At 39.9% G+C, this 14379-nt stretch overlaps 1 protein-coding gene across 1 annotated transcript in view; it reads left to right on the forward strand.

The window, feature by feature from the left end:
* The window catches only part of MMP2 (matrix metallopeptidase 2), a 28574-nt gene extending 24439 nt beyond the window's left edge, over window positions 1-4135 (forward strand). Inside the window, exons 12-13 of the mRNA XM_014883107.2 lie at window positions 2266-2375; window positions 3115-4135. Coding sequence (XP_014738593.1) covers window positions 2266-2375; window positions 3115-3218 — 214 coding nt within the window. The 3' untranslated portion in view covers window positions 3219-4135. The remainder of the gene's footprint in view (window positions 1-2265; window positions 2376-3114) is intronic.
* The last annotated feature ends 10244 nt before the right edge of the window (window positions 4136-14379 follow it).

Consider the following 14379-nt stretch of genomic DNA (forward strand, 5'->3'; position numbering starts at 1 on the left):
TAAAAATATACTGAGCTCCAATCACTTGAGTCCAAAGATTGACCAGATCACCTAAGAAATTCTTTCACTAAGCCATCAGGTTCAGAGGCACTGGATTTAAAGGAAACAGCAGTGTGCCTACCAAAACATGCTGGGGATGACTGTAAATCCTTTCAGCAGCTGATCTAGCATCACTTACACCTTTGCTCTACTAATATAGTTGGCACTGAGGAAATATGAATAAACCACAAGTGTATCTCTAAGTACTTTGAGAAAAATCTTAGCTTCAATTTATTTTGACAGTCTCTCAATCCTTTTCATGTTTCCAGTGAAATTCAGGTGACCAGCTACCATGCTCTTATCATCTTAGATTAAGAAAGAATGTCCTTCAAATATCTCAAGGCTATTACTGTGATAGAAATAAATATTCTAATTACACCTGAAGAGTCTACTAATTGTATAATTGTATTTAACAGAATTTCATTATCATAATTGCCAGGAAGATCTGGCACAAAAGAGCATCTTAAAAAGTAGAGGAGGAACTTTGTGAGTTGTCTCTGTGCTATCGAAACGGCATCAGAACAACAGAGGCCCTGACTCCTGCAGTCACTGTCAGAGGCCTGTTCCAGGAACTGGACTTTATTTCAGGAATGCAGACATTACACAACAGGCTGAAAGTGGACCCATTCATTAAGTGACAATTTAGACAAAAGTTAAACATCAGAAATAACCGCCAGAAATCTAAAAGATTCTCCAAGCTTTAAGGGTTCATTCTGGGAGATGCTCTATATAATATATCAAACAAGGTCTCAGTATAATTGAGTCCTTTTTATGTGAACAATAATTTCATGTTATGATTAAACTGAATTACTTTTTTCATTTTATCCTAATGGCTGTGGATTCCTGTAAGTAAATAAAATGCTCTTTCCACATACAATTGCCATTTGATCATAATTTTCAATTACTTTAAGAACAGTAATCTTCTCCATTATCAAATGAAAAAAAAATCTGTAAACTTAGAGAATGTTATTCAGTCTTTAATGTCATATTGTAGAGACCATTTAAACACTTACAAGTAGTTCTAATACAGCCATTTGCAATGCTTCAGACTCCTACTAAAACCTACAGAGCATGAGTTAAAAAGCTGCTGCTCTCCTCTGTACCAACTAATGTTTTGATTAACTGTACTGCAGGGCCTCCAAGTAATTCATCACTCCAATCACAGACAGTATTTCTATCGAAGTACCTTATCAAGTGCAGTCATTGCAGAATGCATAATTTATTGTTGAGGAAACAAAATAGGATTAAGTGATTTCTATCTGTGTAAAGAAGAAAGCAAGCAGTTGAAAAATATCTCAGAAAAAAATGCATCTCTGTTGAAGAGACGCTATAACCCTTAAGTATGTGGCTGTTACATTTTATACAAGGACTCTGTCAATGGAATCAAAGTAGTTACATACCATAGTCCTTCCTGTGTCATTATCACACTTACTTTAAATGGATTTTTTGGAAGCCTTCGCTCTCCTTCATTCCAGCCACAAGCTATTTTAGTGTTATTATAACAAGACTGTTGAGCATAGCAAAGTTTTGTGAGGGAGGGGAAAAGGAGCTGGCTCAGATTCCACAGCTGAAGTTTTAAAGCTACCCAGCAAGGTATTAGATTTTCTTTAAATAGCCCAGAAAAAAAAATAGTAAGGAATTTAAATGAATCCTTTAAATTGATTTTGACCAACCTACTGCTCGTTAGAACTGGTGTAACTTTGGATATAATCCAAGTAGCTCCATAGAGCAATGAGGGAAAAGTAACCTGAGATACCCATGGACACGGAAAAATAGAAATTAGGAACATAAATGGTTTTCTCCCTCCAGTACTGTGAAAGACAACCTCTCTGAAGTCTCCTGCCCCTGAAGAGGTGCTTGAGCACCTGAAGGGCCATTGAGGCCTCACATGCTGTACCTGAAGCCTGGTTCAAACTATATTGCACATCACTGGGCTCAGGACTCCTCCACGCCTCCTGCTCAGCACTGATTACATTTCTGGAAAGAACTTTTCTTAAAAATTGTATTTTCAATTCAGCATTGCATTTTTGAAGGAAAGACATAAAATCTCACAGAGTTTCAAAGGAATCAGCAGTAACTATAATGAAATGGAAGCCACGTTACAATCCCAGTTATTATATTTCTGTTTGTTTTATATAGTCACATTTACTGAGGACACTCTGAAAAATTATATTGCAATTTAAAATTAAATGCAGATATGTAATGTAGAGATATAATTTCCTTCAGGTACAATGAAGAAAAGAAGAAAATGGAGCTTGCATCCCCTAAATTCATTGCTGACTCTTGGAATGGTGTTCCAGATAACCTCGATGCTGTCCTGGGCCTTGGGGACAGTGGTAAGCTGGGATTCTGATTTAAGTCACTAACAAACTCTCTTATTTGTTTGCTGCAAAACTTACTGGAGACTTCTCTTTCTCGTGGTCCATGAGTAGGAGCCAAACGGAGCCACCCAATGCCTGATGCACAGGATGTCCTAACACCAGGGTGCATGACCGAGCCAGTGCTTGTGGCTTGGACATTTCCCAGCTCCTGATATTCCCCAGGTTCCTCCACACCAGCACACAGTCCCAGCACCATTTCAGCACCATCCTGCCCTAGCACAACCAGAACTCAAGTATGATAATCTCCCTGATCACAGGCATGAATGGGTTTTATGTTGCAATTTTTCTTAATTTCCTACACACTCCAGCTAAGATCCTGGCCTGTGGTTTTAAGGGGCCTTAAATTTTGCACAGATATGCACTAAAGTCTGAAAGCAGCACTGGTGTCACATGAGTCTTGACTCAGTCACATTTTCAACATCTATTTTGCCAGCAAACATTTCATCCAAGAAAATTCTGACTCACAAAATAGTAACCTCATTATGGCTCCATTTAACAAGAGCTCTCTTCTACAGGATGCAAATTTTAGTGTAGTTTTAAAATATATCTTTTTAAATAATACAAATACAAATTAATATTTTGGGAAATAAGTCATTCGGTTCATTAAGCTTCATGAAATCACAAAGACAAAAAATCTTTGATCAAGAATTAAGTGCTCCATAATCTGAGCATGTTTATTTATTTATTTTAACAGGATATACCTACTTTTTCAAAGATCAGTACTATCTACAAATGGAAGACAAGAGTTTGAAGATTGTTAAAATTGGCAAGATAAGCTCTGACTGGTTGGGTTGCTGAACCATGTGAGATATCAATAACCAAATATTTACTTTTTTTGTTATATGCCTTATCTGTAATTAGAAATAGATCTGAATGCTAATTACTGGACCAGTCTGGTACTGGCACCAAAACACTAAGTACCAGTACCGTACACATCAGATAATTTAAGAGTGTTTGCCTCCTCAGTATACAAAAGATGTTTACGTATATATTCTGGTACAATTTTTCCATTGTCGTGCTAGTCATAGTAGTGCTATGAACAGAACAGCCATCTTTCTTTATTCCCTTGGTGCTTAAACAAAGCCTTGGAACCTTTGGAGACTGGATCATGCCCCTCTGTTATTCACATACCAGATAGGCTCAAATGAGATGTACCAGCAGTGCACTTTGATTTTTATTTTTTTTTAAATACAACTCTGTTATAAATGGATGGTTTGTCTTGATGTTTTTCACCCTCTTACGAGTTTGACCATTATTTCCATTTATTTACATAATAATACAGAAAGACTGTCAAAGGCACAGGTTGCCTCAGGATCTGCTTTGTGTTGATGCATGATAGAATCATGGCAAAAAACTGTGTTAAAGTATTGTTTTAAAGTACTTTTTATTTTAATACCTTAGTTAAATTTAGCAATTTGCTTCATGCACTTTGTTACTACTATATAACTTGTTTATATGGATGGAAACGACTCAGATTTTTGAAGACAATGCTTTATACATAAAAGTCAAGTATTGTTTAACATGTTTTATTTTCCTGTTCTTTATAATATCGGGAGGTTTGTTCAATTAGGTTCTTTGCCTATGCATTGGGCAACAGAAAATGTTCTTTTCACAATCTGTTAGAATGTTTCTCATTAAAAAATAAACTAGAAAAGAATGTCCCACACATGAAGTGCCAACAATACCAATAAAATCAAATTACACTGTCAACACTACTCATGGCCAGGCTCCCTTGTATCACTTAAATTATAAATTCAGTAGCATGTTTCAGTGCATTACCTGTCAAAGGCAAAAGCATTACCCCAGTATAGAAGCACACAGGGTGTTTATTTAGAAACCCAGGTTATTTCCTCTGTTGGTTCCAAGGTACAACTGCAGCATTAATTAAAGTGATTATATGGTCCCATATCTGTGCAAAGCCTGCTACTCTCCCTGCAGAACTTACTCTCCTGTCTGTCAACCACTCTATCACAGGCTACCTCTCCACAGCCAGGCAGGAAGAGAGGGTGTGTGTATCCCACAGAGATGTAAGCTTGAGAAACAGAGATGTAAACTCTTATCCTGCCCATGAGATCAGACACCATCTGGCCAAACATCTTATCCAGCTCCCTGCACATGAAACATTTCAAAGTCCTCTACAGACTGCATCAGGTAAGGGGTCAATCTAGGTCCTTCTAAAAACATCTCTCATTTTATGTCCATGATTCACAGAACAGACCAGTGACTAACACCTGAACCCAGGATCCATTGGTTTCTTCTCATGTCCTCTACAACTTCATGTTTGTTTACACTCAGTGCTTTCCTGTTCTAGGCAGAGTTTTTTTACCAAGATATTCTGAAAAGATACTTCTAAAAGGGCTGCATTTGCCAAATCATCTTTTAATTGTACCCATCCAGATATAACTCCACTTTAAGAAGCTGTCAATTACTATAGACAATCCTCACCTGGATGAGCCAGCACTATTTTTACTTATGCCAAAAGAAAATGCCTTATCTCCTCCTCAGAACACTCATTCTCGTCAGAAATCGTTAATCACCCTCACAATTAGTCTTGCACCACAGTCAATGAAATAAAGCACAAAACAAAGTGTTTCTATTTGCAAAATGTTAGTGCTGCAAGTTTTACAAACACCTAGCAACCGTCTCATGATAGCAGGATCTATTTCAGGGATGTATGATCTGTCCTGATCATAAACATCTTCCTGCACTAGTGCTGAAAATATTCTCTACTTTAATGACTGCCAGCATTCCTTTTGAGCACTGCAATAATTCAAGCTCTGTTTTAAGAACCCTCAATAAGCATCCCCTGAAGATTATTATGTTCTTATGTCAATACTGCCCAGTGTGCCTACTCTAGCATCTGTATTTAATATGGAAGGGGTTTCAAACATAGATATAGTAGAACATTTGCAATGGGCCTTCCAGATCTGAACTTGCTAAATCACATTTCTACTGATTACTGAAATAGTTTCCTTTTCGTCTACAACTTACGCATGTTTTGCAACATTGGCAAATCTACCATCTTATGTTGTGTAGTAATAGCACCATAATCCTACAAAACTCTGCACATCTGGTGCTCAGCTTCTCCTTTTGTTCTTGCCTATGTAAACCCATTCTCTAATGACTAAATCACTGGCAGAAAACCAGAAATAAATTTTCTATCCTCAACCCGATGCACACTTCTTTGAGTTCAGTTTCAGGCTGGCCACTTTAAGATTAACACAGGGCATTTATAAACACATCTGTTTCTGTTCATCAACTGTAACACTTGCCAGGTTATCACTTATGTATGTCAGACAAGCTAGGGGAGTATACTGACCTTCTCATTAGCCTTTCACATCTGACCTGGGAAACACTAAGTCACAAAATGTGTCCTGAAATAGTCTTTGGATCTAATTCCACTTATTGAGAGCCACTTCTAAAACCTCTCTCTTCTTTCCTGTTTGTAATGAGTTAACCATGGGATGGAAAGTCCTTACCTGAGAAGCACTGCAGCTCAGCCTGTACCCAACCATGTCCCATGCAAATCCATCCCACTCACCTGCTTCCCTGTTTAGATCTGTCCCAACACTATGGACTTTTTTGATGATCCCTAGACCCTTGGCTGAACTGGATTACCCTTCCCAAGCCTCTTTTTTCACCTCTCTTGTGCACTTTGAGACTGTGCCCTTGTCAAGGAGGACAGTGCCCTTGCCTTTCCTGCCCTCAACACATTTCTTCCAAGATATTTTCAGAACAGAACCAAAAGTTTTTACTTACCTTCTTCAAAGAGGAAGAAACAAAGGGAAGAAGCATAAGTGCTTATCTCAAAGCCATACAAAATCCAGCACAAACATTTCTCAAACTTGTTCTACTTCTAGAGTTTCATTAAATTGAAGTCAGGTTCACTTAGGACTTTTGGTGTCAGGGTAGAGTTGCACACACATTGCACCAAAGCTTGTTGCAACATGGGGAGAGTTCAGACACTCTTGCTCCTTGAGCTGAAGGAAATCTTCTACCAGTTATGAGCAGGATTGGCTGCAGGCCCCCAGCAGGGCAGCTCCAGTCCAGTAGGGCAAAGGGCAGTGGTTTAGCAACTGCTAGATCACAATACATAAAAAGTAGCCAAGGCTATAACGAAATTTCACAGCTTAAACACTCAGTAGACAGAGCAGCCTGAACTGTGAATTGTGCTTAACAGTTTGTGTCTCGCTAACACTTTGTAGTTGCTAAAAATACATTTTCTTCCCGCTACTCTGTCTTGATTTTACAAAGCAGCAGCTACGCATAAATTTTAGCAATTGACTAATTCTGCTGTTCTTAAAATCCGGAAGAAATAGGTCCTTTGGGTCCATTTCAGACAAATTCTTTCTATTTACAAACTCAGACATGCCTGTTTTTAGCAGCAAAGACTAAGTGAATGAACATACTTCTGCTTTTGGGAGAGCTGAAATCAGCAAACAAGCAGGAATTGAGCTGTGTGGAATCACAGAGATTGGTACATGTAAGGGGAAACACTTGTTCCAGACTGGTTATGTAAAACAATCAGAAGTATTAAGGTGTTTCCAGGTGGGAAACTGTAGTAAGAATAAAAACAAAATCAGAAAAACACCTCAAAATAACAACCAAGCCAAAAATTGTGTCTTCAGTTCAAGACTCCTTGCCTCTTCAGAGAATATCATTCATCAGTCATATTATTTCTGGTATTTTTTGGGAAAACAAATTCCTGGCCTGGACCAAGTAGGGAATAGATTAAGTGAAATATATATAATAGCTTTTTCTAAATTACATATTAAATATATGCCCGCATGTGTACATGCATATGCACAAGAAATAGCTCATGGCAATATTTTATATTAGAATATTTTATTTAATATAGATGTCAGAATAGAATATTTGGTTTGAAGAGACCTATGACAATTATCTAGTCCAACTGTCTGGAAGCTAATTGAACTAAACCTGCTTAGCCCACAACACTAGTTCTTCCCTTCTCCACAAAATATATCACAGTCTGGGCAAAGAACAACACAGCGAGATCAAGTACAAGTGTTCAGCCTGCATGGGCGTTCTTCCCTGGTAGCACTACTGGAGATAACAGCCAAGAAATCCAAGATAATCAGTAGTTCATTTGCTTTATTGCTCAAACACTTTCTCCATAGCTGCAATAGCTGCATGAGAGGCCACACCAGCACTTGCAGCTTGGCCAGCCTAACCAGCACTGGGGAGGCTGTATCCACACTGCCTGCTTATGTCATCACTGGGTCATTCTTTCACCTCATTTTACAAATCCCCAAACTCCCAGGAGGCTTCTAAAGTTAAGCTTCAGCCAGATTCACCATACTCATGCTTAGAATCTTCCAGACAACCAACGAGCCAGACTGGAAGAGGGATACAAGAATTAAAGGTCTCATGACACTACAGGTCTGCATTCCCTTGCAAATCCTGCTGCAGATGCCCTGCACAATGAGCCAGAGGGTGACAAAACAGAATCTGTTGAACTTTCAGCTGTCTTTTACTGCCCAGTCCTTTCCTCTGGGACTTCTCAGAATTACTCTCAAATGACTGACTTAGTTTGCTGTTAAGAATTTGTTAGCGTCGCCAAAATAAACTAAAATTGTAAGAGGATAATTGTTTTAATTTAGATTAGCCTGGAACTTGGCAGTCTGTCTCTGGAATTACATGGAGGTGGTCTCCACTTTCTAAAAGAGAGGAATTCACAATATTTAGCTATCCAAGTGGGCTTATTTTCCATGTCTCTTACCACTGCTTCAACCTTGGACTGCTTCATAGCTATATTCTATGCCTCTTACAGTACAATACTGCTGCCAAAAGGACTGAAGCCTGAGAGCAGCTTTACACTCTGCAGCTGGATGCCAGGCAATGATGCAGACCCAGCACTTCCACTGCACAAAGTTTCTAATCACCACTAGCCAAGTAATTGGGAAATTCAACCACAGGTCTCCCATCCAGTGTCACATCATACAGTTACTTCAGCCATGGAGACATTATTTCTTCTGTGGTTGCACCTCAACAATTCTGGCCATGGCCACTCTCCACTGTCCTCCTTTCCAGCTCCCTGAATCTGACTCAGTGAAACCCCCACAGCACAGTTCTCTGCCTCAGGACAGCAGTAGAGGAGTGAATTAGGCAAACCAAGCCAAAGGACTTTACCAGAGAGGCAAGTCCTGCATGCAAAAGGAAGACAAGGGCTCTGCTTCCTCTCTGTGGCCAACGCATTGAGTATTGAACCCAGGCCTCAAAAGAGAGAAAGGCATTTCTCATTAGGTGAAGGGGCAAGGCAAGGCCCATTAAATTCTAGCATTTTCATGCTTTTCTTTTCCATTAAGAAAATGTGCTTTTCAAGGCTACTCGCAATTCTATTTGGCGGCAGCTCAAAAAAATGAAGTAGAAGGACCTACACTGAAAATCCTTTTTCTGTTGTTTCTAATGTCAAAAGGGCTTCTAAACCCTTCATTTGTAGGACTTTCATCCATTCTTGCATTTAGATGCCTTTCTATGTAGACCACACAGCATTGTATTTCCGTATAAGATTGTTTTCCAACGCTAAAATTCTTGGGAATTATATTTAAATAATGTACTATGATGTGAATAACTGTGATAAGAGCCAGGCTGCGGCACACTGTGAAAAGGCAAAAGGAGGCTCTGGAAAAATTATGGAGGATATAATACAACTAAAGTTTGTGAGCCTTACTTTCTCCTAAGTTCGGAATAAGCTGCATCCTCACTAGCCCTACATACAATCCCAAAAGTAGGCTAATTCAGAAGGACATTTATGAAATGTGGATGATAACTAGAACCATTCCTGGAGTTCAAGGGGATAAAAGCCACTGCAGAGCCAAGAAGTGGCTTTACAATAATTGCCGGCTTTAAAACAAACCGAGGGAGAGTTATTGCAGTTGACACAGCATTGCTTCCAGTTGGATTTTCCTCCCAGAGTCAGCAGTCGGGCTGTCACAGACAAACATTTGAGAAGGGGAGTTCTTTTGGTGTTCCTCGCTGTGGGTGCGTTCCGCGCTGCCCGGGCTCGGAGCGGCCCCTGCGGGCAGCGCGGCCGCACCGCACCCGCAAAGAACCCGCAAAGAACCCGCAAAGCATCGGCATCCGCAAAGAACCCGCAAAGAACCCGGAAAGCATCGGCATCCGCAAAGAACCCGCAAAGAACCCGCAAAGCATCGGCATCCGCAAAGAACCGCAAAGCATCGGCACCCGCAAAGAACCGCAAAGCACCCGCAAAGCATCCGCAAAGAACCCGCAAAGCATCGGCACCCGCAAAGAACCGCAAAGCACCCGCAAAGCATCGGTACCCGCAAAGAACCCGCAAAACACCCGTACTGCACCGCACCCACAAAGCATCCTCGAAACACCCGCAAAACACCCGCACTCACAAAGCAGCCGCACCGCACCCGCCCCGCGGAGCACCGGCACCGGGCCGAGGCTCCCCCGGAGCCCACAGACACTGCCCCTGCTCCCAGCACGGCCCCATAACAACCCCCGGCACCACGGAAAGCCCTCGGAGCGCTCCTGCCCTGTAAGAGACTGCCAAAGAGGAGGCTTGAAGGATTTTGTTCTCCTTGGGCCAGTTATTTTGGGGTAGTACCAAGCTATTTAAAAAGATAAAGAGTGTTTAAACATCAAAAGGAAAGCACGTTTTGTTGGGTATAACTGTGAAAATTCTTTTACAGAAGCAATTCTGCAAAGAGAGGGAGAACTGTTGCATCATGTTCCACAACTCCCATATACACTCTGCCATATGTACACTCCCCACTCATTTAGGAGAAGCTTTTCCCTGAGTTTGTCTATCTCTCCTTCCTCATGTCCCTCAAGCTCTCCATTTTAGTCACCATCCCTTCAAGCCAAATGAGGAAAATCATCCAAAGCCACACAGCCTTCAGCCAGGACAGGCTGGGAAATGACTGAGCCAGGTTCAAGGAATTTCCTCACTGTAGGAGGTAAGATCCCCACAGCAATTCCTGCCAGTCTGAAGAGAAAATATTGTCTTTATAGCAGCACAGTGTGCTGCCAGTAGACCTCTGGCCACGTCTCAGCACTATCTCCACCATGCACTATGGGTATTCCAACCTATTATCTATATTTTTTCTAGACTTGTTGAAGTCTTTGTTCTTTAAACTGATACCACCTGAATGTAATTTTAACAGGTCACCTTGGCGCAATTCTCTGGTACAATTCAACACCCGAAACTGTCTATTTAACTCCAAAATTTTATTTAAAAAGTAATTCTTTTTAGATCTTGGCATGTGACTAGTGTATGTCAATTTCCCCTGGGAAATTATGCAGGCCTTGCCTCTATGGATAAAAGGTATGGCACAACTATGGCATCACCATGAAAATATAGCCTGAAACATCTTGGTGTGCTTGAGAACACAGGATATAGAGTGAGAACCCTTGCTAATCAGGAGTGATGACTGCTGCACACTCACAGCCCTAAACACACAACTTTGGGAGAGAAACCAAGGAGGATGGGCAGTGCCACCCAAACTCACATTAACAGTGCAAATACAGTTACCAGCCAGTAACTCCACAGGATAACCTAAAATGTGAGAATGGCCACAGCAAGAGAGCAAGGGAAGTGGAAATTGAGTAGCTAAGTAGCCATGTGGTTCATCTTCACAGAGATTATGGCTCTGTTTCTTTCCCCTGTGCCATCCCACCTGAACATCACTCAGCACTCACTGGAGGGACAGCAACACAAAGCTATGCTTTGAATCCAAAAATTATTCTTCTTGACCAGACAGCTGTTACAGCTGCTACTGTTCTTAGGCCGATACCAAAACTTCAGGCATCATGGAAATATTCACAAAGTATTAGCTTGCATAAAATAAATATGCGAGCAACACAAAACTCTGAGATGAACTAACTTGTCATTAGAGGGGCAGTGGAGGTCTTCCTTCTGCTATTATTTACAGGGGGGAAGGGTAGGGATCACTAGAAGAGGAATAATCATAAGCAAGGTAACAGGTAAAATATTACTACAGACAGAACTACTGAATTCCATTCCAGCACCTGGGTATGTTTCATACAACTATGGAGAGTTATTGGGATATAAAATCAATTCAAACATAGACCATGCTCCTGGCAGGTTCTTTACTGCAGCAGATGTCTGTCAATAAACAGAAATTTAACTGTGCCTCGATGGCATTTCATTATCTGGAGCTGAAGAATACCACTAAATACTTCACATTTATATAGATTAATCTATTCTCACTTAATGTCTAATATCCATCACCATCTAATCTATGTTGGCAAGACCTCTCCATTTCCCTAATGGGATGGGTGTGTACTATTAACATGAACAAGTTTTATCTTTATCGCAGCACTGGTGGCTATTCATAAAAACATTTTCAGTTTACCAAAATGCAAGATGATGATATTATTACAATTATTTAAAAAAAAAAAAAAAACAAAGAAAAACATTGACCTGGACAACCATTGACAACAGCATTGCATTGTAGATAAAAGAGGAATGTTCTTTTTTTCCTATTTGCAAAGCACTTTAAAACAGCTCAGCATTCATGCTGAGTTTGGGGAAGGGAGGGCTAAAGTGAAGGCCTCTCCTCCCTCCTCAGAGCACTTTAGAACAGAAGATACTCATTTCAACATAAATGTGGTACATAAAATTCTGATTGTGCATATGCTCAGTAGTGCTTTTGTAGCTTTTGCTTTTGAAAGAACATTGTGATAATTTAACCTGATCTCCTTAAATATCCCCTCAAATTCAACCACTGATTACTACATTGATCAGTCACTTTTACCCTTGATTTAAGGGCTATAAACAACAGAAAATTTACCACATTCAATGACTGTCTTCTTAAGTAGTTCAGTTTCCACAATGCCATGAATGACAGCTTATTTTTCATCCAACATGAAGGATATGAGGAAACCACAGGACATGACTGGGTTCCAAATCATGCTGGGTAGGAGCTATGTGCAAACATACAAACCCTGCTAGCTGAGTGTCTCTCCAAAGCCCTGTATCAGACCTCCAGAGCCCAGGAATTGTGCTGTTTATCCATGTGCACAAGAATTTCATATCCAGTATAGAATATGCTTTCAACTAATTTGTCCATAACACTTCTTACTCTTCAAAATTATTGACTGCAGATGTGTTTTTGAAAAAAACACATGATTCAAGTTAGTTCATTGATGGAAACTTTGTTTTATAATATTCACTAACTCAGGCTAACCCTGGTGCCCTAAGTAGAAGCTAGAACTACTTGGTCTTCCTAGAAACAAAGCATTTAAGGTTAAATTCACATTTTCAGAAGAAATTAGAATAAATTAAATAACACAACTATTTTATTAAGTGTTTCCATGATATTACTGTGCCCATCTTTTCCAGATACATGTGTGGTCTGGACTTGTTAAGTTCCTTTAAAACTCAGAGCCCAAGAAATGATTCCTCACCAGAGGGAGAAGGAAAAAGCTCTTGTTTTCATCAACTTGCAGTGTTGCATGTGATCAGCAGACAGTGGAACACAGAACTTTAAGACAGACTATCAATTACTCCATAGTAACACAGGTTCAGTTCACCAGTTACATCATTTACCCACAGCAAAAACTACATCAAACCCATCCAAGGCTTCTGACACAAATCAACACAATGAATGAGAAATAATACATGGAAGTTCATTTATACTTCTTTTTTCTTAGAATTATTTGTGAATGCAGGAGACTTTTCTTTCCAAAGCTTTTATATCACATTTACACTAAAAAACAACAAAAAACATTTTCATTAAGTGCATAATAGCCAAGCAACAGAGACAGACAAGGAATTTCCTGAAGAGCTGAGCAAAAATACAAATACAGCATATTGGCAAGGATTTTCTCAGTCTAAATATTTTCAATCAAAGCAGCACTGTATGCAATTAAAAATAAAGTCACAATAAATCTAAATATTTTAACGTCAGGCAACTTCCATTCTAATTTTTTAAAAAACTATTTAAAAATTATATGTTCTTAAAAGTCAACTCAATGGTAACAGGAAGCCACGAAGAAAAAGTCACTGTAATTCAGACAATGGGATAGTTATTCTCAGGATACACATTTTTTATAATTAAAAGTCTTCTCTTTACCAAGAGGATGTTCAAGAGTATTAATACCAACACTTTCTACATCAAGACATATTATAAACACGAACTAATAAACCCATGGGACACTTCTGTAAGCTGAGGAGTTTGTTGTGGAGCTGGGAAGTCAGAGCTGGCACAGGAATAGGCACCAGGTCCAGAATGTCATCTTCTCTAAAGAACTGCAGAGCAACCACAGCCATCTGCTAATCCTTCCCCCTTGCAAGACTTGTAGGACCAATACCAGGCAAGGCAGAATAGAAGAAAGTATGACTGTATTCGTAATTATGGAGCTTCCTAATTTTGGTGTAATTATGGGCTGCTACTTGTTTGCTCCTAGTGCCAGCCCAAAAGCCAGCAGCACCAAAGAATCTCACTGGGGTCCTGACTGCCTCTGCAGGAGGTGTAGGAACAACAGAACACAGCCTCCCTTTCAGAAAGACAAGATCAGAGTATTTAGCATACAGCATTTTTGATAGCAATTACACAATTATTTATTGGACTTCTGTCCAGAAAACACAATAGGAACTTGTGCACTTGCAGTAGTATGTCCTACCCTACTACATAAGACATTCCCAAATGGATTAGTCAATCAACCTAGTGTGCAACTGTGCAGCCCAAAGTAGCAATTAGCTTTTCCTTTATGCAGTAACATTTCAGCACTTGCTGTACCAAGGCTCTGCCCAGTGGCATTGGATTAGACCACCATGCCACAGGACATCCTTTACATTGCTTTAATGAAGCACAACAACCTCCATGCTAAAACCCCTGGCCTTTTATGTCAAAGTTCCATAAACATGTTTATTCTCCCCTCAGGTACTTTTAAACTTGGCCACAAACTTTGTGTTCAACCATGCTATGACACAGCCTGTTTG

The sequence above is a fragment of the Sturnus vulgaris genome, chromosome 12, assembly GCF_052056855.1.
Source record: "Sturnus vulgaris isolate bStuVul1 chromosome 12, bStuVul1.hap1, whole genome shotgun sequence".
Lineage (NCBI taxonomy): Eukaryota > Metazoa > Chordata > Aves > Passeriformes > Sturnidae > Sturnus > Sturnus vulgaris.